Source organism: Entelurus aequoreus, linkage group LG17 (genome assembly GCF_033978785.1).
Source record: "Entelurus aequoreus isolate RoL-2023_Sb linkage group LG17, RoL_Eaeq_v1.1, whole genome shotgun sequence".
Classification (NCBI taxonomy): Eukaryota; Metazoa; Chordata; class Actinopteri; order Syngnathiformes; family Syngnathidae; genus Entelurus; species Entelurus aequoreus.
This window is the reverse complement of record NC_084747.1, coordinates 16,140,925-16,168,264: the sequence shown is the minus strand read 5'-3', so window position 1 is coordinate 16,168,264 and position 27,340 is coordinate 16,140,925. Positions and strand designations below refer to the sequence as shown.

At 38.2% G+C, this 27,340-nt stretch overlaps 3 protein-coding genes across 10 annotated transcripts in view; 1 reads left to right on the top strand and 2 right to left on the bottom strand.

The window, feature by feature from the left end:
• The window catches only part of LOC133632572 (ras-related protein Rab-27B-like), a 17,914-nt gene extending 16,259 nt beyond the window's left edge, over positions 1-1,655 (bottom strand). For 2 of the 5 annotated variants that reach the window (XM_062025053.1, XM_062025055.1), the window contains exon 1: positions 1,617-1,639. The gene's annotated coding sequence lies outside the window, so the exon portion shown is untranslated. Of the gene's footprint in view, positions 1-1,560 lie in introns of all 5 variants that reach the window. The other 3 variants (XM_062025051.1, XM_062025054.1, XM_062025052.1) reach the window with 3 other exon arrangements.
• Positions 1,656-2,768: 1,113 nt separating this feature from the next.
• poli (polymerase (DNA directed) iota) lies at positions 2,769-27,317 on the bottom strand. Of its 2 annotated transcripts, XM_062025048.1 has the most exons (11): positions 26,549-27,317; positions 26,150-26,263; positions 21,904-22,068; positions 19,303-19,446; positions 18,980-19,222; positions 16,475-16,653; positions 16,321-16,412; positions 16,120-16,253; positions 12,526-12,743; positions 7,315-7,951; positions 2,769-6,445 (listed from the first exon to the last, which is right to left on the bottom strand). In XM_062025048.1, the coding sequence occupies exons 1-11, from the start codon at positions 26,628-26,630 to the stop codon at positions 6,393-6,395; spliced, it is 2,061 nt and encodes a 686-aa protein (XP_061881032.1). In that variant the 5' UTR covers positions 26,631-27,317; the 3' UTR covers positions 2,769-6,392. The 2 variants fall into 2 exon arrangements, with proteins under 2 accessions (XP_061881032.1, XP_061881031.1); XM_062025047.1 differs by lacking the exon at positions 2,769-6,445 and having other exon boundaries at positions 6,457-7,951; positions 26,549-27,315.
• LOC133632570 (RNA exonuclease 1 homolog) overlaps positions 26,731-27,340 on the top strand; it is a 34,442-nt gene continuing 33,832 nt past the window's right edge. Inside the window, exons 1-2 of one of the 3 annotated variants that reach the window (XM_062025045.1) lie at positions 26,731-26,788; positions 26,912-27,175. In XM_062025045.1, the coding sequence (XP_061881029.1) occupies positions 26,737-26,788; positions 26,912-27,175 (316 nt within the window). In that variant the 5' untranslated portion in view covers positions 26,731-26,736. The remainder of the gene's footprint in view (positions 26,789-26,911; positions 27,176-27,340) is intronic. The other 2 variants (XM_062025046.1, XM_062025044.1) reach the window with 2 other exon arrangements.

Genomic DNA, 27,340 nt, shown 5'->3' with positions numbered 1-27,340 from the left:
ATTTCAGTGAATAACTTATTGTTCAAATCTGTATATAATTATGTACATAAGTGTTGTAATTATATTGTAAAATGGATGGATGGATGGATGGACGTTTAAAACAAAACTGTTATTAATTAGTAAGTATACATTTTTTGAGCCTTTTTAGAGAAAATCATACCATTGTAGTAAATTATGCAAATTACTTGATGATGACCACGCCACCTCATCACAGATATATATATATATATATATATATATATATATATATATATATATATATATATATATATATATATATATATATATATATATATATATATATATATATATATATATATATATATATATATATATATATATATATATATATATATATATATATATATATATATATATATATATATATATATTAGGGTTGTGAATATTTGGGTGTCCCACGATTCGACTCAATATCGATTCTTGGGGTCATGATTCGATTCAAAATCGATTTTTTTTTTTCAATTGAACACGATTCTCGATTCAAAAACGATTTGTTCGCGATTCAAAAGGATTCTCAGCAGGATCTACCCCAGTCTGCTGACATGCAAGCAGAGTAGTAGATTTTTGTAAAAAGCTTTTATAATTGTAAAGGACAATGTTTTATCAACTGATTGCAATAATGTAAATTTGTTTTAACTATTAAATGAACCAAAAATATGACTTATTTTATCTTTGTGAAAATATTGGACACAGTGTGTTGTCAAGCTTATGAGATGCGATGCAAGTGTAAGCCACTGTGACACTATTGTTCTTTTTTTATTTATTTTTTTATAAATGTCTAATGATAATGTCAATGAGGGATTTTTAATCACTGCTATGTTGAAATTGTAACTAATATTGATACTGTTGTTGATAATATTCAATTTGGTTTGTTCTGTGTCGTTTTTGTGTCTCCTCTCAATTGCTCTGTTTATTGCCATTCTGAGTGTTGCTGGGTCAGGTTTGGTTTTGGAATTGGATTGCATTGTTATGATATTGCTGTGTATTGTTTTGTTGGATTGATTAATTTAAAAAAATATTAAAAAATAATAAAATAATAAAATCGTTTTTTTAAAAATGAGAATCGATTCTGAATCGCACAATGTGAGAATCGCGATTCGAATTCGAATCGATTTTTTTCCCACACCCCTAATATATATATAAATATATATATAGTTTTTTTACATACAGTCTGCTTTCGGCCCCTGGCGAAATTTTTTTTAGTCCAATGCGGTCCGCAAATCAAAAGGTTTGTATTTGTAAAACTCAAGTGAAAGTAAAAAGGTAGTCATACAAATAATTACTTAAGAGTGACACGGCGGGGGGGGGGGGGGGGGTCGCGGCTTACTGCGGGGTTCATTCCCCCGGGATGCAGACGGACAACTCCGGACAAGGCGTGCAGGTAGGAACATGATTTATTCCTCAAAATCAAAGAAGTACAAAAACAGAAAACAAGCCGAAGGGGCAACGTGCCGATCGCACTGGACGCAAAAGCTAACACTCGACATAGACTAGTAATAAGGAATACTCATGTAACTGTGGCATGAAGCAAATACTCACGTAACTGTGGCATGAAGCAAATACTCACGTAACTGTGGCATGAAGCAAATACTCACGTAACTGTGGCATGAAGCAAACAATGAAGCCTGGCCGACTGACCGGCAAAGGCAGGCTTAAATAATGCCTCTGATTAGTGCTCGGGGAACAGGTGAGCGTACCGAACACCAATCAGGGGCAGGTGAAAATAATAAGAAGCCATGGTAACTAAACAAACTCAAGAGTGCACAACAACAGGAACTAAGGGAGTCCAAAACTAACAGAATATAACAAAAACATGATCAGGGCCACGGATCATGACAAAGAGTAAATGTTCAATGAAAATTCTACTCAAGTACTGAGTAACTGATTGAGGATATAAAAAAATATATATATTTTTTAGATGGGGTATTGTGTGTAGAATTTTTAGGACAAAAATGTATGTATTCCATTATGTAACATAACTAAATGTGGAAAAAGTGAAGCACTGTGAATACTATCCGGATGCACAGATTTATGTATTTTTAATGGTACTTGCAGTTGCTGTGTGAGCATGAACAACTCTGTTGGAGGACGTTGTTCAAAAGACGCATATTTTACAGTCACTTATGATGTTCTTACCCTACCGTTCAAAAGTTTGGGGCCACATTGAAATGTCCTTATTTTTGAAGGAAAAGCACTGTACTTTTCAATGAAGATAACTTTAAACTAGTCTTAACTTTAAAGAAATACACTCTATACATTGCTAATGTGGTAAATGACTATTCTAGCTGCAAATGTCTGGTTTTTGGTGCAATATCTACATAGGTGTATAGAGGCCCATTTCCAGCAACTATCACTCCAGTGTTTTAATGGTAGAATGTGTTTGCTCATTGGCTCAGAAGGCTAATTGATGATTAGAAAACCCTTGTGCAATCATGTTCACACATCTGAAAACAGTTTAACTCGTTACAGAAGCTACAAAACTGACCTTCCTTTGAGCAGATTGAGTTTCTGGAGCATCACATTTGTGGGGTCAATTAAACGCTCAAAATGGCCAGAAAAAGAGAACTTTCATCTGAAACTCGACAGTCTATTCTTGTTCTTAGAAATGAAGGCTATTCCACAAAATTGTTTGGATGACCCCAAACTTTTGAACGGTAGTGTATATGCGCAGCTACAACAAAATCTACAACTTATGTTCTCTCAAGTTGGAAGTGAAATCATGTGAACATATTTATTGATACAGATGACCATATAAACATTCCTTTGTCATATATATATAAGTTTACAGTGTGAGTGCGGTCATGTGACTGCTAGGCTCCATTTGATTGGGGAAATGGAGTCAAAGTTCACAAGTGCTGACGTCGGATTGGTGAAACAGAGTCATGTGACAGTGCCCGCAGGAAGAAGTCTCTCTGATCAATTTATCTACGCAATTATCAGTAATCATCAATATCATGCTGATGTAAAAGTAGCATTTTTTTTCTTCTTTACAGAAATACTCAAGTAAAAGTAAAACACACGTTGCAACTGGATGAAGCAATTCCTGAAGGAATTGCGTGTGAATGCTGAAGTTGAACTGAAATGCTGACAGAATGTAGTATGAATGTAAGAATAGTTTGAATTTCCAGGAAAACCGGAATTTGGTTTGGAACTTGGGAAAGTTTTAGTTTGAATGTCCAGGATGAGTAAATAATTTTGAAACCGATACCGATAATTTCCGATATTACATTTTAAAGCATTTATCGGCCGATAATACCGGCAGTCCGATATTATTGGACATCCCTACACAGAACCAATTCGACGTGTATACCGAGGCAATTAGGGTCTTATTGTACTGGCAGACTTTTATTTTGAAGGCCTGACTTTACTGTGTTACAGGATGACGTCCGAAAGATGTGTTGCTCCAGCAGTCCCCGAAAGTTAAAATACGGGAAAAACAGGAAAATATTCAAACTGAAATAAGGGAAAAGTAGGAAGGTTGACAAAAACATACTATTATAACAGTTAGGAGCCTAAACAATAGGGAAAAGAAGCACAATCAGTGTTGTTTTTATTCATATAAACTCTTATTCTACTTCTCTATTTACAAAAACAGTGGTGCAAAATAGCATACACAACATGAATAGAACAAATATAAATAAGTTTTTGTTGATATATTTTTTTAAGGAACTCCTTACGAATCATGACTTGCTTGTTACAAATGATCACCTGATCAGTTTGAATATAAAAAACACTTTTTGGGGACAACAATCAACACTGCACAGGAATTTGGGTTAGAATGCGCCCGTTAGCTGGCTGACTCATTGGAGTCACAGCTGAGTGTTTGCTGCATTTTTACTACTGACGTGGCAAAAAAAAAACAATTATGATATTTGTGTTTATAATTACAATGTTTTAAGTGTGCTGTGTGGAAAACAAAACTATGCAAAAAATATTTTTTCTCTGTTATAATTATCATATAGTATGACAAGAATGAGACCAACAATTAATTGAAATATTTATTTTGTATTCTTTATTATGATTGGTTTATTAATAAATATTTTTGGCATAATTATTATTATTTATTTCCCACAAATTATTGGCTTATTTATCGCTATCATTTAGCACATTTACTTACAAGAGTACTATTAGAAAGTTTATTTATGTAGTATTTTCAGTACTATTATTGTTATTAGTTTATTTACAAAAATGTGAGCACTATTTGTAATATTTATTCAGTGCTTTTTATATGTATATATATATATTGACTTATTGACTTTAGCATCATTTGTAATAATACTTATTCAGTTTTTTTCCCCTAATCATTAACTTTGTATTTATGACTATCATTTACCATATTTATTTACAAGAGTACTATTAGAATGATGTAACATTCTTTATTACTATTGGTTAATTTCTAATATTTTTAGCATTATTTGTAATTATTTATTTTTGGCTTTTTTGGCTTAATTATTACTGTCATTTAGCACAGCTACTTAAAAGAGTCATATTATGAATAACATTTATTTAGTATTATTTAATATCTTTGGTTTATTTTTACTAATTTCAGCATTCAGTAATTATGACATTTTTCTTTCATTTTACATTATTGGCTGCAACTAGAATGTTTTTGATGATCTGTAGGGAAAGTATACAACTGTGCAAAAATACTTTTCTCTGTTATAATTATCATGTAGTATAACAAGTTAACAAAAACAATAATGGTAGTTCATCTGTTAGTTAGCAGGCTACTTCCGGGTTCATGGAGGACGGTGAATGGCACTTACATCATTCTAAAGAGTTGAAGTTTCCAATAATGCTCTCATAAAAGTGAAAATAATTGACTAGAATAAGGTCGGTTATCCAGAATCTCACCAAAATGTTCTGACCTGAAACACTTTTTTTTGTGGAATTTGAAAGCAAGTCTGTAAGTTTATTAAAACTCAACTTTATTAAAAATCCAACAGTGCTTAAAATAATCCAATTGACAATAAAGAATATTTCAAATATTTGAACTGGTTTGCCTGACTTCCACTGCCCCCATCTTCTTTCTCTTTATCTCTGGCAGGTTTCTAGGACGAGTACTAATATAAATAATATGTATTTTGTATTCTTTATTATGATTGGTTTATTTATAAATATTTTGAGTATTGTTATTTATTTCCAACAAATTATTGGCCTATTTATTGCTATCATTTGGCACATTTACTTACAAGAGTACTATTAGAACGTGTATGTATGTAGTACATTTAGTACTATTATTATTATTGATTTATTTACAACAATGTGAGCATCATTTACAATATTTATTCAGCAGTGTCTATTGGCTTATATACGACCATCACCACCTTAGCTTATTTATTTACAAGAGCACTATTGGATTTTTAAAAAAAATATTGGTTTATTTAGAACATTTTAACATAATTTGTCAAATTATTTATTCAGTACTTTTTAAACATTAACTTTTTATTGGCTCATTCATGACTATCAATTAGCATATTTACTTATGATAGTACTCAAAAAATATTATTTAATTTGTATTGTTTATTATTAATATTATTATTATAGGTTTATTTCCAATATTTTTAGCATTATTTGTAATTTTTATACATTTTTTATACTACCGACTTTAATACTATCACTTAGCATATTATTTAATTTGCATTGTTTATTATTATAGGTGTTTTTCGAATATTTTTTGCATTATTTGTAATATTTATGAATTTTTTTATACTACCGACTTTTTTAATACTATCACTTAGCACAGTTACTTACAAAAGTCCTATTAGAAATAACAAATGTAGTATTATTTAAAGGCCTACTGAAAGCCACTACTACCGACCACGCAGTCTGATAGTTTATATATCAATGATGAAATCTTAACATTGCAACACATGCCAATACGGCCGGGTTAACTTATAAAGTGCAATTTTAAATTTCCCGCTAAACTTCCGCTTGAAAACGTCTATGTATGATGACGTATGCGCATGACGTCAATCGTTGAACCGGAAGTATTTGGACCCCATTGAATCCAATACAAAAATCTCTGTTTTCATCTCAAAATTCCAGAGTATACTGGACATCTGTGTTGGTGAATCTTTTGCAATTTGTTTAATGAACAATGAAGACTGCAAAGAAGAAAGTTGTAGGTGGGATCGGTGTATTAGCGGCGGACTACAGCAACACAACCAGGAGGACTTTGAGATGGATAGCAGACGCGCTAGCCGCCGACCTCACCTTGGCTTCCTCCGTCTCCGGGCCGCCGACCGCATCTATGATCGTCGCTCCGTCGATCGCTGGAACGCAGGTGAGCACGGGTGTTGATGAGCAGATGAGGGCTGGCGTAGGTGGATAGCTAATGTTTTTAGCATAGCTCTGTAGAGGTCCCGTTGCTAAGTTAGCTTCAATGACGTCGTTAGCAACAGCATTGTTAAGCTTCGCCAGCCTGGAAAGCATTAACCGTGTAGTTACATGTCCATGGTTTAATAGTATTGTTGATTTTCTGTCTATCCTTCCAGTCAGGGGTTTATGTATTTTGTTTCTATCTGCATTTAAGCCCAATGTGCTATCACGTTAGCTCCGTAGCTAAAGAGCTTCGTCGATGTATTGTCGTGGAGATAAAAGTCACTGTGAATGTCCATTTCGCGTTCTCGACTCTCATTTTCAAGAGGATATAGTATCTAAGGTGGTTTAAAATACAAATCCGTGATAACGGATAGAAATAGAAAATAGAAATAGAAAAAGGAGAAAAAGTGTCCTGCACTACACTCTAGTCCTTCACTCTGACGTTCCTCATCCACAAATCTTTCATCCTCGCTCAAATTAATGGGGTAATCGTCGCTTTCTCGGTCCGAATCGCTCTGGCTGCATTGTAAACAATGGGGAAATGTGAGGAGCCTTTCAACCTGTGACGTCACGCTACTTCCGGTACAGGCAAGGCTTTTTTTTATCAGCGACCAAAAGTTGCGAACTTTATCGTCGATGTTCTCTACCAAATCCTTTCAGCAAAAATATGGCAATATCGCGAAATGATCAAGTATGACACACAGAATGGATCTGCTATCCCCGTTTGAATAAAAAAAATTCATTTCAGTAGGCCTTTAACATCCTAGGTTTATATATAATAATTTCAGCATATTTGACCCCAAAAAATCCAATTATGACATGTTTGGTTTTATTTTGCATTATTGGCGGCAACATGAATGTTTTTAATGGTTTGTAGGGAATGTATAAAACTGTGATGTATTATTATTTGTAACTAAGCATGCTTAAAATAATCCAACAAACTGTTTGCCTGGCTGCTGCTTCCCGCACCTTTCTTCCCTTTAGCTCTGGCAGCTTTCTTGACCTTCAGAAGCGGCTTCTGCTGCTTCCATTCAGTCATCAGCTCGGCCTGAAGGTCAGCTGGCAGCTGGGAGAAGACTTTAGGGTCCACATTTAGTGGCAGCTGGCAGTCAGATGACAGCTTCTTTTCTTCGAAGGTGGTTTCTCCTGGAAGCGCGCTCTTGCCCGCAGGCTGTCGTTGATGCGGCGTGGCACCTCCCTCCGATGGATCCAAGTCATAGACAACACCCTGCTCTGTATTGTTTGTATTTCGGGTGGTTTGGGGTGAAGTTAGGGGGGGGTTGGAAGGAAGGTGACCCGGCTGAGAGGTGCGCCCCATTAAAAGCTCCTTCTGGATCTCCACAGGGAGGACACGGAACACTTCTGCGTCGACGTTTGGGGGCAATCCATGTGTCACGGTGAAATCGGCATCACCCTGGTGCCAACATGTGGTGCTGCTGGGTGACGTCACGTCTTGGGACGCTTCCGCCGGGACAGAAGCTCTCTGTTCGATTTCAGCCCCGAGTGTTGCTGCGTCACAGCTCGCCGGGCTTTTTGTGGCCTTCTCTGGAGTCGTCACGCTGGATGTGATGAAGCCATTTTCTGCACCACACGGGGAGGACTTGTCCTTTAGGGGAACAAGAGGAAACATGTCATCAAAAAAAGACAATCTTGTCTGCGTGTTGAGTAATTGTCAATAAAAAAAAGGTAGGGGTGTCCCGATTAGGCTTGTCTCGATACCAACATTTTGGTACCGGTACCAAAATGTATTTCGATACTTTTCTAAATAAAGGGGACCACAAAAAATGGCATTATTGGCTTTATTTTAACAAAAAATGGTACGGTATATTAAACATATGTGTCAGGTTCAAACACTGATGACATCTATTAAACGAGACAAGAAGAAAGGAATTAAACAGAGACATAATTCAAATTGGCTCAATTTGAAGAGAAACTACTGGACACTGTACCCTTCAACAGTGTCTCAACACGCTCTGGCGAAAGATTGTACGCCCTCTCTTTTATTTGGACTTTCCCTGATGTTTCTAAGGGACGGGGGTCGTAAACAGCCAACCCCTTTGATTACAGAACAGTTCAAAGAAAAGGTCGTAAAACAGTTCACAGAAAAGGTCGTAAAAGAGTTCAAAGAAGAGGTCGCCTTGGGTGGAGTCAGGCCCTGCTTCCTCTCCGCTTTGTAGTTCTTGGGACAAAACAATATCTTTCAGTTGATTACAATACATGAAAGAAACCGAACACCTTCATGTTGCTTCCCATCCTACATAGTGGAGTTTTACAAGCCTTCTTTTTGGTAGATCAAAGACAGCTTGTGTCTTCTCGCTGGGAACTCATTGAAACACAAAGTATTGTGATAACTTAGATACAATTATTCTGACAACATGTTTCTTATTGCGATCAAAGAACAATTTTGTCCTTAAATAAAATAGTGAACATACTAGACAACTTGTCTTTTAGTAGTAAGTACGCAAATAAAGGCTCCTAATTAGTCTGCATTATTGGCTTTATTTTAACAAAAAATGGTACGGTATATTAAACATATGTGTCAGGTTCAAACACTGATGACATCTATTAAACGAGACAAGAAGCAAGGAATTAAACAGAGACATAATTCAAATTGGCTCAATTTGAAGAGAAACGTCTGGACACTGTACCCTTCAACAGTGTCTCAACACGCTCTGGCGAAAGATTGTACGCCCTCTCTTTTATTTGGACTTTCCCTGATGTTTCTAAGGGACGGGGGTCGTAAACAGCCAACCCCTTTGATTACAGAACAGTTCAAAGAAAAGGTCGTAAAACAGTTCACAGAAAAGGTCGTAAAAGAGTTCAAAGAAGAGGTCGCCTTGGGTGGAGTCAGGCCCTGCTTTCTCTCCGCTTTGTAGTTCTTGGGTCAAAACAATATCTTTCAGTTGATTACAATACGTGAGAGAAACCGAACACCTTCATGTTGCTTCCCATCCTACACAGTGGAGTTTTACAAGCCTTCTTTTTGGTAGATCAAAGACAGCTTTTGTCTTCTCGCCGGGAACTCATTGAAACACAAAGTGTTGTGATAACTTGATACAATTATTCTGACAACATGTTTCTTATTGCGATTGAAGAACAATTTTGTCCTGAAATAAAATAGAGAACATACTAGACAACTTGTCTTTTAGTAGTAAGTACGCAAATAAAGGCTCCTAATTAGTCTGCTGACGCATGCAGTAAGATACTGTGTATTTTCTCATTCTATTATTTTGTCAAAATGATAAAGGACAAGCTGTAAAAATGGATTATAAATCTACTTGTTCATTTGCTGTTAATATCTGCTTATTTTTTGTTTCAACATGTTCTATCTACACTTCTGTTAAAATGTAATAAACACTTATTCTTCTGTTGTTTGATACTTTACATTAGTTTTGGATGCTACCACAAATTTAGGTATCGTTCCGATACTAATTAGTTACAGGATCATACATTGGTCATAATTTAAGTTCTCACATGTTCAGGGACTAGAAACGCTCTTGTACTTGGTATCATTACAGTGGATGTCGGGTGCAGATCCACCCATGGCGTTTGTTTACATTGTGACGCCGGTGAGCTACGGTGTGTAGTGAAGCATGTATAGCTATTCCTCGTCCTGCAGGTATGATACTTGTAAGAAACTTACTTTATTTGTCGCCATGGAGGCGAGGATTAGTGATTTAGAAGTAGCTAAAACACTGCCGACCCCGGATGGACTTTAACCGCTAACGAGCTAGCAGTGTTTTAAAGCACCTCTTACTCAGGGCGTTTCAGTGTTGTAACTTCGCCTTTATTTTTAGTTTTTAAGCCAAAATGCGTCCGTTGTCCCTTTTCTGTCTACACACTGTGTCTGCTTGTAAGTACTCCGTGATTGTGTGCTGCCGAACATGCTCCTCTGCTCGTAAAGCAGCGATGTAAAGACGCACCGTCATTCCTGTAAAAAAAATAAAATATGGCGAACCGGCATAGTATAGTACAGTTTTGGATTTATTAGTACCGCGATACTATACTAGTACCGGTATACCATACAACCCTACTCTCATGTAACTACTGCGGTATTTGTGTTGTATGTATAGACTACAATGACATAAACCTTTTGTACATGTGCAAATATTTCTCTCGGTGGCTAACAATGTAAAAGAAAGAAATGTTATTGTGGAGGGGGCGTGGCCTGCGGCGAAGCGGGGTGTGTCGGGGTGTGTCGGGGTGTGTCGAAATCAGCGACAGGTGCGTAGATGGCCCACCTGGGCCTGGTTATCTAATCACCTGTCGCTCTGTTAAAAGGCAGCAGCCGGGAGGAAGAGTGGGGTTGGAGTTGGAGTAAGAGCGAGAGCGAGCCTGAGACGGACACAAAAACAATTGCTGGAAAGCAATAGACCGACTTTATTGAAAAATAAAACCGTATTGTGAGCCTGAACCGGGCTGTCATGTCAGTGCTTGGTGGTCCGAAGAACCCCCTGGAGGGCAACTTCCACAGTTATCTTACTTCCACGATAACTTAATTTTTTTTTTTTTTACATAACTAGCATGCTAACTTTTTAGCTAATTTTGCAACCGTTTACTACAGAGTCACACAACTTCCTACTTGACATACATTAACTGTTAGCATGCTAACATTAGTCATTTTTTTGCAGAAGTACACCTTTGACTAAATAAACGTGGTACCTGACACATGCTAACTGTTAGCATGCAAACGTTAGCATTTCAGTTCGACTTGCGCATTTCAGTGGTGGCATTCCTATCGGAATTGCACAGATTCTAGTTTGACTTTAGTATTTTGTTTACATTGATTGAGTATTTTCCATGGTTGTGTTGACATTTCCTTTCCTTTGTGCCTTGATACCTAAGGGGATTATAATCAGAGGAAGGTTGCATTTGAAATACAAATGGTAACACTTTCGCCTGGTCCTTATTTTCAATAGGTCATAAAAAATACACATTTTCGTTATCGCCAAATATGAAACATTTGTATCGTAATACAGTTTTTAGCTATATTGCCGAGCCCTAATAATAAGGACTTGACGAGTTGATCCACATAGACGATCAATCAACTTAAGTGGGTTCCCCTGTGCAGTAATACATACTTTAAAATAGAATAGAATAGAAAGTACTTTATTGATCCCTAGGGGAAATTCAGCACCACAGTTCGCTCACAATAGACAATAAACATTTAGGTATTTTTACATGTGAATAATATAAATACAGTCCATTGTACAGCATTATTCACATGTGAATAACATAAATACAGTCTATTATACAGTATTATTCACATGTGAATAACACAAATACAGTCTATTATACAGTATTATTCACATGTGAATAACACAAATACAGTCTATTATACAGCATTATTCACATGTGAATAACATAAATAAAGTCTATTATACAGCATTATTCACATGTGAATAACACAAATACAGTCTATTACACAGTATTATTCACATGTGAATAACACAAATACAGTCTATTATACAGTATTATTCACATGTGAATAACACAAATACAGTCTATTATACAGTATTATTCACATGTGAATAACACAAATACAGTCTATTATACAGTATTATTCACATGTGAATAACACAAATACAGTCTATTATACAGTCTATTATACAGTATTATTCACATGTGAATAACATAAATACAGTCTATTATACAGCATTATTCACATGTGAATAACATACATACAGTCTATTATACAGCATTATTCACATGTGAATAACATAAATAAAGTCTATTATACAGCATTATTCACATGTGAATAACACAAATACAGTCTATTATACAGTATTATTCACATGTGAGTAACACAAATACAGTCTATTATACAGTATTATTCACATGTGAATAACATAAATACAGTCTATTATACAGCATTATTCACATGTGAATAACATAAATAAAGTCTAATATACAGCATTATTCACATGTGAATAATATAAATACAGCCAATTATATATATTGTATATATCAGAATCAGAATCAGAATTAGAATAGTTTTATTGCCATTGTTTGAGAACGGGTTCACAAACTAGGAATTTTTCTTGGTGCAATCGTGCAACATAAAACACATAACACAGATTTGGTAATAATATCTATATATATATATATAGAATATATTGAATGTAAAGGGTTATTTATCAGAGAGGAAACATCATGCCAGGGTCACACAGAGACACTTACCTGTCTTTGAGGAGACGAGAAGAATGTTTTGGGCGAGGAGCCGTGCGCGAAGAAGGATTTGATGGAGCTCCGCCCGCCGGCAGAAGGCCCTTTGGCCTGCAGGTTGCTGAAGCACACGTTGATGAGGGTCAGGTGGAAGGCCGTGTTGATGTCCAATATTTTGGAGAAGAGCTTCATGGCCAAGGAGACCAGCTGTAACACGGCGTCATCACTGCCGGCTGACAAGACATTTCAGAAAGTGAATAGCTGAGCCAAACATCTGAATGTTTCACAGAGATTAGCGGAGCATTGCAGTGAGTTCACCTTTGATGTCAGATCACTCAAACAGTTTTTCTTCTGGTGAATGAAAACTATACTGAAAAGCTGAAGGGAAAATAACTTGATCATAAGCTTTAGACCACGGGTGTCAAACTGGTTTTCATTGAGGGCCACATCGCAGTTATGGTTGCCCTCAGAAGGCCGCTAATATACAGTATGAATATAAATGTGTATATATAAAACATGTGTATAATGGGCTGTCTTTTTTTACGTACGCTGTACAAAACCAAATCTTTAGATTGTACTGTATAAAACTGGCAGCTCATACAGCATATAAAATCAAAAAATACATGGAATTAAATTAAATGGAATGGAAAAACATTACTACTGGTTTTTTTACGTAAAAATTCATGCAAGTTTTTAACACTGTAAAGTCTACGGGTGTTGTGTTTTATAGTGTATTAATACTCTATATTGAAAGTGAATTTTACTGTACAATTTTTTTACGGTAAAACGAACAGTTTGTTGGATTACTTGCTTTGAAATCATAAGTCAAGCAGATATTTAAGTATTTATCTTTATTTGAACAATAACATTGTTTTGAAATGTATGATCATATAATATTTTGTTTTATTATTACAGATGATTAAAGTGTAAATATATGTAATTGTACAAAGTACATTTAATTTTGTATTACATTTATTAAGAAAAGATAAGGTAATTTATTTACAGATTCTTTCCACGCTTTCGGGGGCTGCACAAATTGATGTGGCGAGCCAGATCTGGCCCCTGGGCCTTGAGTTTGACACCAGTGCTTTAGACTATGTACTATGGGACATTCATCCTCCGATGTTGCCATTTCTAATATAAAGTAGTGTAAAGTTCTTACTTACATCTGTCAGTAAACTCGCCATGAAAGCGCTAAAACATACCGGTGTAGTGAGTTTACATTATTCACCCAAGGAAATTTAGTTATTAGAGACTTCCGGTCGGACGTTTTTTCACGGCACACATTTCCGGCGGATGAGAAGATGCTGCTCCGTTGTTGATTACAGTAAAGTCTGAATGTCATTAAAACAGCTAGCGCCATCTTTTGACACTTCTTCCACTCCCGTCCTTTCACGCTACACCGCTACAACAAAGATGACGGGGAGAAGACGCTGTCGAAGGTGAGCCACGTAAATAAGACCGCCCACAAAACAGTGCATCCTGAAGCGACTGTCAGAAAGCGGCTTGAAGATGATCTGTAAAACATCATCTATGCAACATTTTGACCAAAGAACCACCATTACATGTTATGTAGACCACAAGGAAGTCTTTTACATTTAGAAAAAAATAATAATAATATGACTCCTTTAATTCGCCCTATAATCCCATGCGCCTTAGATATGAAAAAAGATCAAAATAGACCATTCATCGGCGGTGCGCTTTATAATCCGGTGCGCCCTATGGTCCGGAAAATACGGTATTTTATCGCCCAGCCCTATACCACAGGAACACACACAAAAGTACCGAAGATTGGCACTGTTGAGTACCAGTATCAATTTTCAAGAAGAAAGGCGAACGTAAACGACAGATGAAAGTTGAATTGTATTTATAAACATTTTTGTTGTATTTTTTGTATCGCTTTCTCACAACCAATTATGCAAATTTGACAATGATGTGTAACGTTGTATATGAGAATAGTCGTTTTGGACCACCTGTTTGTTTACATGAGCAAATTTTTTATTGCCACAATTAGAGATGTCTGATAATATCGGACTGCCGATATTATCGGCCGATAAATGCTTTAAAATGTAATATCGGAAATTATCGGTATCGGTTTCAAAAAGTAAAATGTATGACTTTTTAAAACGCCGCTGTGTACACGGACGTAGGGAGAAGTACAGAGCGCCAATAAACCTTAAAGGCACTGCCTTTGCGTGCCGGTCCAATCACATAATATCAATGGCTTTTCACACACACAAGTGAATGCATGCATACTTGGTCAACAGCCATACAGGTCACACTGAGGCATACTTGCCAACCTTAAGACCTCCGATTCCGGGAGGTGGGGGGTGGCGCGTGGATAAGAGGGGAGTAGTATATTTACAGCTATAATTCACCAACTCGAGTATTTCCTATATATATATATATTATATGTATATATGTATGAAATACTTGACTTTCAGTGAATTCTAGCTATATATATATATATATATATATATATATATATATATATATATATATATATATATATATATATATATATATATATTTTATTATACATATAAATAAAAGAAATACTTGAATTTCAGTGTTCCGGAGGCTATCCAGTAGATGGCAGTGTTGTCCTGTTTAAGGGTGTCACAACATTGCTGTTTACGGCAGACGAACTGCTTTACGGTAGCGAAAACGTGACTGCTGTTGTTGTGTGTTGTTAACGCGCTGGGAGGACGTTAATGAAACTGCCTAACAATAAACCCACATAAGAAACCAAGAACTCGCCCTCGATCATACTACAGTTATAACGTGATTGGGCAGGCACGCTGTTTATATCGTGGGAAAGCGGACGTGAAAACAAACTGTCGCCGCTGTCCCCACTCAGGTCCGCATTGAGCTGGAGGGGGCGTGGCCTCCAGCTCCGGCTGAATTCCGGGAGTTTATCGGGAGAAAATTTCTTCCGGGAGGTTATCGGGAGAGGCGCTGAATTCCGGGAGTCTCCCGGTAAAACTGGGAGGGTTGGCAAGTATGCACTGAGGGTGCCCATATAAACAACTTTACCACTGTTACAAATATGCGCCACACTGTGAGCCCACACCAAACAAGAATGACAAACACATTTCGGGAGAACATCCGCACCGTAACACAACATGAACACAACAGTACAAATACCCAGAACCCCTTGCAGCACTAACGCTTCTGGGACGCTACAATATACACCCCCCGCTACCCCTCAACCCCGCCCCCCTCAACCTCCTCATGCTCTCTTAGGGAGAGCATGTCCCAAATTCCAAACTGCTGTTTTGAGGCATGTTAAAAAAAATAATGCACTTTGTGACTTCAATAATAAATATGGCAGTGCCATGTTGGCATTTTTTTCCATAACTTGAGTTGATTTATTTTGGAAAACCTTGTTACATTGTTTAATGCATCCAGCGGTGCATCACAACAAAATTAGGCATAATAATGTGCTAATTCCACGACTGCATATATCGGTATCGGTTGATATCGGTATCGTAATTAGAAGTTGGACAATATCGGGATATCGGCAAAAAAGCCATTATCGGACATCTGTAGCCACAATATACCGTAACACGTCTTTTCCGCAACATTTACATCTTGAGGGGTTCTTACCTGAGGTGATCGTGCGGCCAATGTGGTGGGGGATGGGACACTGGCGGCTCTCCCGGTTGTGCCACTTGTTGGTCGCTGAGTATTTACGGACGGTGAGCCGGAGGGTTTGAGGCTGCCTGCCGTCTTTACGCATCCTGAATCGCAAACCGAAGTTTGGCACTGCGAAAGATTTGGCAGATTAAGAGTTAAAAGGCCTCTGACCTCTCCACCAGGCTGCTCAGGAGCTGCTCCATCTTCTCCATCACTTCTATGGCGGTTGACATTTTATTGAAGGAGTCTTCGTCGCTGAGGGACTAAAGCCCGTCGTACGTTAACACGGACAGCACGTTGATAATCATACGCTGTTGGACTGCACCTGAGGGGCTCCAGATGGGGTGACCGGAGAATTGTCAACGCCAAGCGATAGATTCTTCAGACGTGTCGCACTCGGAGCTCCGAATTCTCTCACCAGGTCAGTCAGCGGGAAGAGCTGCAGGTCTCGGACGCTGACCAATCCCAGGGTGTGAAGCCTCTTGGCGGTTTGGTGACCGACCCCTGAAGACATAGCATCATGCTGAACACGGCGATACTGTTACGATGGGGTTGCATGATAATGCGCGGATCGTTTCCCAAGATGCAGACTGAACTCCGGAAGCAGCGTGCAGGTAGGAAAATTGTTTTTATTTTCATAAATCAGGCGAGAAAACAAGAACAGAAAAGCGTGCCGATTGCACGGGAAGCTACGGTAGAGCTAAGCACAGGAACAGGAACAAGAAGCTAGCATAACCAACGTAACTTGTTGCATGAAGCAAACAAAACAGCAAGCCCGAGTGTGGCGAAAGGCAGGAATAAATAGCTCTCTGATTAGTGCGGGAGCAGGTGAGCATCCCGAACACTAATCAGAGGCAGGTGAAAATAATCAGCACCCATGGCAACCCAGAAACACAAACCCAAGGGTGCTGAAACAGAACTAAGAGAGTCTTAAACTAAAACAAACATGATCCGGTCAACGGATCATCACAGATACAGTTTCAATGTTTGATTACCATGAGTGTGTGTGTGATAACAACGTTGCTAGAAGGTCAGCGTCCGGCAGCTTTATCTACCAACATTTTGGCACTCATGCATGTTGCACTCGCTGTTTACAATTAACTCATTAGTGATATTAATGCTGACTGAGCTGTTAGCCGCTCCCCGCTATTGCAACATTGGTTCTGTTGCTGCTGTGTTGTGCAATAAATGGTCAACAGCCATACAGGTCACACTGAGGGTGACCGTATAAACAACTTTAACACTGTTACAAATATGCGCCAGACTGTGAACCCACACCAAACAAGAATGACAAACACATTTCGGGAGAACATCCGCACCGTAACACAACATGAACACAACAGAACAAATACCCAGAACCCCTTGCAGCACTAACTCTTCTGGGACACTACAATATACACCCCCCGCTACCCCCGCCCCCACCTTAACCTCCTCATGCTCTCTTAGGGAGAGCATGTCCCAAATTCCAAGCTGCTGTTTAGAGGCATGTTAAAAAAAATAATGCACTTTGTGACTTCAATAATAAATATGGCAGTGCCATGTTGGCATTTTTTTCCATAACTTGAGTTGATGTATTTTGGAAAACCTTGTTACATTGTTTAATGCAGGGGTGTCCAAACTTTTTCCACCGAGGGCCGCACAAGGAAAAATTAAAGCATGTGGGGGCCATTTTGATATTTTTCATTTTCAAACCATAACAAAATATATGCATTTTTTATTTATTTTACCTTTAGGGGTCCCGGGGACCATAAAGGGTCTCAGTCATTAAAATGTTAAAAATAAGTCAGATTATTATTTTTTTTAAATTATTTAACGCTTACAGTAAATCTCTATATCAACTTCAAGTTGATATAAAGTAATACAAATTTAAAAAAATGTTTTGTGGCTTTTCTGTCAAAAACAACTTAGTTTTTTATAGTAAAACTGAAATATGCAGTATTTAGTAATTAGAGCCCTAAAAGATCAATAATGCAGGACACCATAGATTTTAATTATTTCATATTTTTGAGCAATCACAGTGAAAAGATAAATAAAAAATCACTAAATATATTTGGGATCCAAAAGGTGCCCCACTCATAAAGTGATACATTTTTATTAGGTTTTTCTTTTACCTTCAACACTTAAGTTACGAGATCAGCTTCAGATATATCTGTCCATTTTATGCTGGAACTATTATTTTGTTTGTTTTATGCGCTTTTGTCAAAGAAAATTTTGATGTTTTTATATGGCTACTACACAATATGTGCAATATTTACCACATAAAACATTTTAAAGTGAAATATTTGAAGTAATTGGAGCCCTGAAAATAATTCGTTATAACACGGATTTTTTGTCTTTTTTTTTTTTTTTTGAGCAATGGCAAAAAAAGAGAAATGAAGAAAGACAAAAGAAAAAAAAAACAGCCTGCATGGCAGCTTTTGTGTCAACATTGCAACTTTTTTTAATGTACTTTTTTATTTTTACAATAGTATTTCCAGAATGTGTGGCGGGCCGGTAAACAATTAGTTGCGGGCCGCAAATGGCCCCCGGGCCGCACTTTGGACACCCCTGGTTTAATGCATCCAGTGGGGCATCACAACAAAATTAGGCATAATAATGTGTTAATTCCACGACTTTAATATCGGTATCGGTTGATATCGGAATCGGTAATTAAGAGTTGGACAATATCGGAATATCGGATATCGGCAAAAAAGCCATTATCGGACATCTCTACTGTTAACTTGATGTCGTTGTTGAAATGTTACGTAAGAAATATCCCTTACAGTCAATTAAGGGGTTATGATGGCGACAGTTTGATTCCCTATGGGAAAAATGTTGTGATGCTTCATACCTGGTATTGCACGGAGACCGCTGAGAGCGCCAATGATGTCACCAACGTTCTCCGGCAACAATGTGGTTTGCTGGTTGGGTTTGAAGGCGCCCGACACCAGTTTGGCCAGCAGCTTGTTGGCGGCGATGCCGGCGCAGCCAGTTAGGCCCAGTCGGCTGTGGATGGCTTCTCTCAGCTCGGCGGCAATGTGCGACCCCAAAGCCAACTCTGGATGACTGCTAGCTTTAGCATCCGCAGCATCACCTGTGCAGGAATGACATTGTGGGTTTATTAACTGATCGGTTTGGAGAGAGTCACGAGTTTGAGGGCTGCACGTGACTTACCTGCGACGTTGTACACGTGGCCTTTGAATGAAAAGCTGGACTGTGGCGTGTGCGCCCGCCTTTTCTCAATCATCTCTGTGATGTCCACGTAGTTCTCGTCGAAGCCAAGCCTCTCCACCGACGGACAGAAGGACAGCAGCAGGTCTAGTTGGAGGCCACAAAGGCAAAAAATCACTGCACCCGGGCGTAAAGGTGTTCTTTACATGGCGTGTATAACATCTTTCCATCTTCATAAGTGAGCCATTTGCTGAAAAGTGTCTCCTAAAGCCACGCTCCATTGAAGCTTCGCTTCTTGGGTTTATTGCTCGCCATGCAGAAAACAACAACACGGGGGAGTCCTAATACCGGAAATGCAGTATTTGTGATCGATAAAACTTTCGGCGAATCAAAATTTAAGAAATCGTACCGGAAAGTGAATTACTTTGAAGTCGACCAATAATTAATAATTAATAGTAATTAATAATTTGACCCGGCAAATATAAACAAAACAAAGGCGGAAAGCGATAATCGATAAAAAAAACAAAAAACAAGCGAACCGGGCGGTAAAAAATAAATAAAAATGTGCGTCCCGGGGATGCGCGGACTTACGGAAATTTGCGTCCTTTCTGATTTCAGTGCGTAAAAAGACACAAAGTGCGTTAACGCCAACACTGTAAATCTGTACAGCAGATATGATCATCCACATCAACAAAATGATTTGTCTGAGTGGCTGGACAGGATAAATTAAAAACATTTTTAAAAAGGCGGAAAAGATCATCAGGACTGCTCTTCCTCCTATCCAGGAGATCGCAAAAAGCCGCTGCCTGACCAGTGCTCAGAAAATCTGCAGAGACTACTCACACCCCCACCAAGGACTGTTTTCACTGCTGGACTCTAGAAAGAGGTTCCGCAGCCTCCGTAGCAGAACCTTCAAGTTCTGTATCAGCTTCTTCCCTCAGGCCATAAGACTCTTGAACACATCATAATAATCCCCTCAATTCCCCCCAACAATGGATTAACTCGCTGGAATATAAAGACAATATAACATACATCCATAAACGTGGATGCATATGCAAAAGTGCAATATATTTATCTGTACAGTAATCTATTTATTTATATCTGCATCTTATTGCTTTTTTATCTTGCACTACCATGAGCTAATGCAACAAAATGTTGTTCTTATCTGTACTGTAAAGTTCAAATTTGAATGACAATAAAAAGGAAGTCTAAGTCTGAGTCATTTGAGATTTTTTTGAATCGATACAAATAAAAATCACGAATCATTAAAAAATCGCTTTTATTTTACACCTACTACAGTGTTTCCCATAAACTGCCAAGATACCTGTGGCGGTGGGGGCGTGGCTACGGGCGTGGCTATGGGCGTGGTCACCATGACATCATCGAATAATTTGCATAATTTACTACAATGATTTGATTTTCTCTAAAAAGGCTCAAAAAATGTATACTTACTAATTAATAATAACAGTTTTGTTTTAAACGTCCATCCATCCATCCATCCATTTTACAATATAATTACAACACTTTATGTACATATTTATATACAGATTTGAACAATAAGTTATTCACTGAAATATATTTATTAATTGTGGTTCTTACAAAAAATATATCTTATAAAATATAAAAGCTAAAATGTCTCAAAGCTCTGCCCCTTTAATTAGTGCATACTAAATAATGTATCTTTAGCCTACTACTACAACCATATTATTTACCAGCAACATAAAGTGAAACAGAGGCAGAGGTGTCCTGCCACAGTCAGTAACAAATAAGCAGAAAACAGTAGTGGTGGTAGATAGACACAGAGCTTCATCAAACATCTGATCCACTGAACAAAGAGCTCCAAAAATCTTGAACTTTAGACTGCCATCAGTTTTACTCCCTACACTTAACCATGTGTTTCCTACTGCCTGCAGACTTTGCACCCTTTGTTATATACACATGTTGTGTTTCTAATATAAATACATTTAATAAAGTCAAATACAAATAAGGCAACAAGAGAAGTATCCTACACTTCTCTTTTGTAAAGTAAATATGAACAGCCGATATGGGCATCTACATCAACTATATGATTTGCCTGAGAAGCTGGAGAGGACAAAAAAAAAAGTGTTTATTTTTAATTTTTTTTAAATTTGTGGCGGACGTAATTCTTTCGTGGCGGGCCACCACAAATAAATGAATGTGTGGGAAACCCTGTACTAATGAATATATAAATTCATGTCAATTAAGAAGTGAAGAAGGAGGTGTGTTGCCAAATGTTTATATACTACATTACCCAGAAGGCATATCGCCAAAAGGACAACATTTGTGCCATCTGAGCAATGAAGAGTTGATATGTTTGCTACACGTTGTTGTTTGTGCTTCAACCAAACATACGTTTTAAATTGTTTCTCGTTTGGTCAAAATGACGCTGATTAGCCAACATTTGCAAGGAAGTTGCAGGAATTGGACAAAGTCCCTAATTCACAGGGATTGGTTGAATTTGTGTCAATTGCCGCAAACTGATTTCAAGTTTCTCATGCGCTCCAAATCATTTTTCACATACAAAATACTAACTTGCTATTGCACACTGCATAAATATTAGAACATGAACTGCAGCCTGCTCACCGGTGACTTGGTAGGACATTTCTCTGTAGTGAGTCAGGTCTTCGCCCTTCACCAGCACCAGCTGAGGACACTTCTCCTTGGCATCAGTGACCGACATCAGCTTGGTGACGCCCTGCTGCCTCGCCACGTAGTTACAGGTCACGATGATGTACTTCTGCTGAATGCCTGACGGTGTCAGAAACACCTGCATGTCATATATGTGACTTTTAACATATCCTCCTGTGACACGGCAACACAGAGTGGCTGCCATGTTTTATGAGCCAGCATGTTTTATATCACAGGTGTCAAACTCAAGGCCCGGGGGCCAGATTCGGCCTGCCACATCATTTAACGCGGCCCACTAAAGCCCTGAAATAATGAGTCAGTAAAGCATTTTATCACATACTAAATGTAATCGTTTCATTGTGACAGACAGAAATACATGTATTGCATGCTATTGAGTATATTTTAAATTGTATTATCAAATAATGCAACAAATATAATACTATCATCAATTTCAAACTTTTAAAAATTAAAACAAAAATAAATATCTGCTTGAGTTATATCAAACCAAGTTATTCATCAAATTGTACACTGTAAAAATGACAATAGATTTTACAGTAAAAAAAACTGGCAGCTCAGTTGCCAGGATTTTACAGTTAAAAAAAACTATAGTACCGTTTTTCCATTTACTGTATTTTTCGGACTATAAGTTGCAGTTCTTTTCATAGTTTGGCCGGGGGTGCGACTTATACTCAGGAGCGACTTATGTGTGAAATTATTAACACACTACCGTAAAATATCAAATAATATTATTTATCTCATTCACGCAAGAGACTAGACGTATAAGATTTCATGGGATTTAGCGATTAGGAGTGACAGATTGTTTGGTAAACGTATAGCATGTTCTATATGTTATAGTTATTTGAATGACTCTTACCATAATATGTTACGTTAACATACCAGGCACGTTCTCAGTTGGTTATTTATGCGTCATATAACGTACACTTATTCAGCCTGTTGTTCACTATTCTTTATTTATTTTAAATTGCCTTTCAAATGTCTATTCTTGGTGTTGGGTTTTATCAAATACATTTCCCCAAAAAATGCGACTTATAATTAGGGCTGGGCGATTTGGCCTTTTTTTAATATCGCGATATTTTAAGGCCATATCGCGATACACGATATATATCTCGATATTTTGCCTTAGCCTTGAATGAACACTTGATGCATGTAATCACAGCAGTATGATGATTCTATGAGTCTACATTAAACATTCTTCTTCATACTGCATTAATATATGCTACTTTAAAACTTTCATGCAGAGAAGAAAATCACAACTAAAAAAATCACTATTTTTTTCATACGGTGTTGATCTGGAAATGTTTGCCTCGGCATTTTGATGTTGTGGACGTGTGGCACCAAACGGAGATGTTGAAACTGACATGCGGAGTAAGCACTGTTCATTCTCTAGCTAGTGTGTGTGTGACAATCATTGGTACTTTAAAGGCCTACTGAAATGATTTTTTTTTATTTAAACAGGGATAGCAGATCTATTCTATGTGTCATACTTGATCATTTCGCGATATTGCCATATTTTTGCTGAAAGGATTTAGTAGAGAACAACGACGATAAAGATCGCAACTTTTGGTATCTGACAAAAAAAAGCCTCGCCTGTACCGGTAGCGTGACGTAGTCAGTTGAACATTTCCGCAAAGTTCCCTATTGTTTACAGTGATGGCGGCCAGAAGTGAGAGCGATTCGGACCGAGAAAGCGACGATTTCCCCATTAATTTGAGCGAGGATGAAAGATTTGTGGATGAGGAAAGTGCAAGTGAAGGACTTGTGGGGAGTGGAAGCGATTCAGATAGGGAAGATGCTGTGAGAGGCGGGTGGGACCTGATATTCAGCTGGGAATGACTACAACAGTAAATAAACACAAGACATATATATACTCTATTAGCCACAACACAACCAGCCCAAAGGACCGTTCACCTAACCCAAGGTTCATAAAGCTTATATATTTACCCAAAGTTACGTACATGACACGCACGTACGGGCAAGTGATCAAATGTTTGGAAGCGCGCGGGTGGGACCTGATATTCAGCTGGGAATGACTACAACAGTAAATAAACACAAGACATATATATACTCTATTAGCCACAACACAACCAGGCTTATATTCAATATGCCACAAATTAATCCCGCATAACAAACACCTAGGTGTTTGTTATGCTAGCTCCTAGCTCCCGTCCATTTAACCCGCCAACACAATTCAAACACCTGCACAACACACACAATCACTCAGCCCAAAGGACCGTTCACCTAACCCAAGGTTCATAAAGCTTATATATGTACCCAAAGTTATGTACGTGACACGCACGTACGGGCAAGCGATCAAATGTTTGGAAGCGCAGCTGCGTACTCACGGTACCGCGTCTGTGTATCCAAATCAAAGTTATCCTGATAAGAGTCTGTGTTGTCCCAGTTCTCTACAGGCGTCTGTGTATCGAAGTCAAAGTCCTCCTGGTAAAGTGTTGTCCGAGTTCTTCGATCTTGACTGCATCTTTCGGGAATGTAAACAATGAAACGCCGGCAGTGTTGTGTTGCTGACTTCCCTCGCAAAATACTCCGCTTCGCACCGACAACTTTCTTCTTTGCTTGCTCAGCTTCTTTCTCCATAATGCAATGAACAAATTGCAACAGATTCACCAACACAGATGTCCAGAATACTGTGGAATAATGAGATGAAAACAGAGCTATTTTGTATTGGCTTCAATGGGGGATCCATACCTCTGTTTCACTGGCTACGTCACGCGCATACGTCATCATCCAAATGAGTTTTCAACCGGAAGTTTAGCGGGAAATTTAAAATTGCACTTTATAAGTTAACCTGGTCGTATTGGCATGTGTTGCAATGTTAACATTTCATCATTGATATATAAACTATCAGACTGCGTGGTCGGTAGTAGTGGCTTTCAGTAGGTCTTTAACTTTAACTTTAACAGGTGACTTTTCAAATGATGCTACATATTAGCAGTAATGTTACTTTTTATAGCAACGCTTTCGCCCCACACTTGACAAATTACGGTTGTCTGTTTGACATATTCCCACTTGAATCCAAACCACCGCCAGACGATGGACCCCCTGCTGTTTTTTGGTGGAATTAATTATTCCTTCATTTGTTACCAGATTCGCACCTTCTTTCTCTCGTATTACCGCAAGCATCACAGCTAACGTTAGCCATGCTGCTACCTCTCATGCGAGGGCGTATACGTTTGTGACGTATGTCGTGAGAGTATGTGACGTGTGTAGAAGCTGCGCTTGTCTGTCTGTGAGAAGGAGATACAGGAAAGAGCGACGAGAACCTGGAGTGTAAAGTCCGCGGCTAAAAGCAACTGCGTGAGAACGCATACTCGAATATCACAATATAGTCATTTTCTATAACGCACAGAGACAAACCCGCGATATATCGTGCATATCGATATATCGCCCAGCCCTACTTATAATCCAGTGCGACTTACACTACCGTTCAAAAGTTTGGGGTCACATTGAAATGCCCTTATTTTTGAAGGAAAAGCACTGTACTTTTCAATGAAGATAACTTTAAACTAGTCTTAACTTTAAAGAAATACACTCTATACATTGCTAATGTGGTAAATGACTATTCTAGCTGCAAATGTCTGGTTTTTGGTGCAATATCTACATAGGTGTATAGAGGCCCATTTCCAGCAACTATCACTCCAGTGTTCTAATGGTACAATGTGTTTGCTCATTGGCTCAGAAGGCTAATTGATGATTAGAAAACCCTTGTGCAATCATGTTCACACATCTGAAAACAGTTTAGCTCGTTACAGAAGCTACAAAACGGACCTTCCTTTGAACAGATTGAGTTTCTGGAGCATCACATTTGTGGGGTCAATTAAACGCTCAAAATGGCCAGAAATAGAGAACTTTCATCTGAAACTCGACAGTCTATTCTTGTTCTTAGAAATGAAGGCCATTCCACAAAATTATTTGGGTGACCCCAAACTTTTGAACGGTAGTGTATATATGGTTTTTTCCTTCTTTATTATGCATTTTCGGCCGGTGCGACTTATACTCCGAAAAATACGGTAATAAAGTATTTCTGATTCTGATAAACAGTTTTATTACGCTCTAACAATGAAAATATTTGATTTATTGCTGATAATTCTACTTTGCGGGAATGTGTTTACCACGGTCAGGCCTGGAACCAACTGTATGACACAAATGAGTGAGTTCATACCTAAAGGGACGTCTCTCAATGCCGGGTTTCTGAGCATTTCCACCTGAGCATAGAAGCAATCCAGGTCAAAATGCAAAATGACTTTGTGTGTCGGCGTCTTCCGGAAGTTAGAGCCTGAAAATGACAAAAACAAATAAATAAACAGATGCATTTGCATATACACACACATTTTGACTTTTTAAGCTATGGTCTTATAATCATCTGATGACATCACCAGTCTTTGCCTTTTCTCTTCTTTCAAGTCTTTTTGCTTTTTGATGCTCTACTTGGAATCTGGTTGCATCCACCAACGCAAAAGCTGAATACTTGCACAGTAATTTAGATTTATGATGATATGTCTGCACCTTTTGGTATGTAGAAACATCTCTCTCACGCTGGTTGTTGTGCTTTTTACTTTACCTGAGACAGCGAATGGCGACCCCTTCATATCTTGCTCCCATTCGGTTTCGTCCTCTTGCGCCTCATCTTCGCTGCTTTCCATTGCAAGCGTGACAAAACGTGAGTTATGTTGGTGTAAACATGAGTGTAGAAATGTAAACTAATATCGATGTTATGCTCGCTGTCGCAGGGGGAAGTAACTGAAGACAATGGCGCATGCAAACGCAGTGCCACCTGCCGACCAGGAGGACTTACTGCAGGGTAATTTCAAGTCATTAGATGAAATACTGGTGGACCATTTTTAAAGTTTGTTTTAGTTCGTTACAATTTTGTAATATTATTATTGACCACCAGATTATTGTAAATATATATTTCTTTCATTAGTTTCAACAGCTCGTAAGAGTCGCCCTGAAGGCTATAAAAGTGGGGTCGAGGACGCGTCCAGGTTCGGTCAGACCCGCTCGTCGTCGGTCCAAACCCCGGCGAGGGTTCAAAGAGCGATGTTCCCGTCGTCCGGTCGTTTTGTCCGGCTCACCTGCCCTTTCACCGGGCGCTGCCAGCGGCCTCATTGCTGGTACAAACATGCCAAAGCAGAAAGTTTGCCTGGAGCCTCCAGCTCTTCATCACCCTTGCTAGTCGACCTCACAGGTGAGTGCTAATTGTTAGCAGGCTTGGAAATTCCTTAGCTTGAGTCACCCGCTTTATTTTCACAAACAATAAACAAAAAAAAAGGTATATTAAATAGTAAAATGTTTAAATTCACTCGATATTACCTGCGTTTGCGCGGGCTACAAATAGTTAATTGAATTGAAA

Coding starts and splice junctions, on each gene's coding strand:
- poli (XM_062025047.1), bottom strand. CDS start 26,630: ATGGAAAGCAGCGAAGATGAGGCGCAAGAGGACGAAACCGAATGGGAG. Junction 16,254..16,320: donor CTGAGCAGCCTGGTGGAGAG/GTCAGAGGCCTT, acceptor TTTGCGATTCAG/GATGCGTAAAGACGGCAGGC. Junction 7,952..12,525: donor TCTCGTCTCCTCAAAGACAG/GTAAGTGTCTCT, acceptor GTTCCCCTAAAG/GACAAGTCCTCCCCGTGTGG.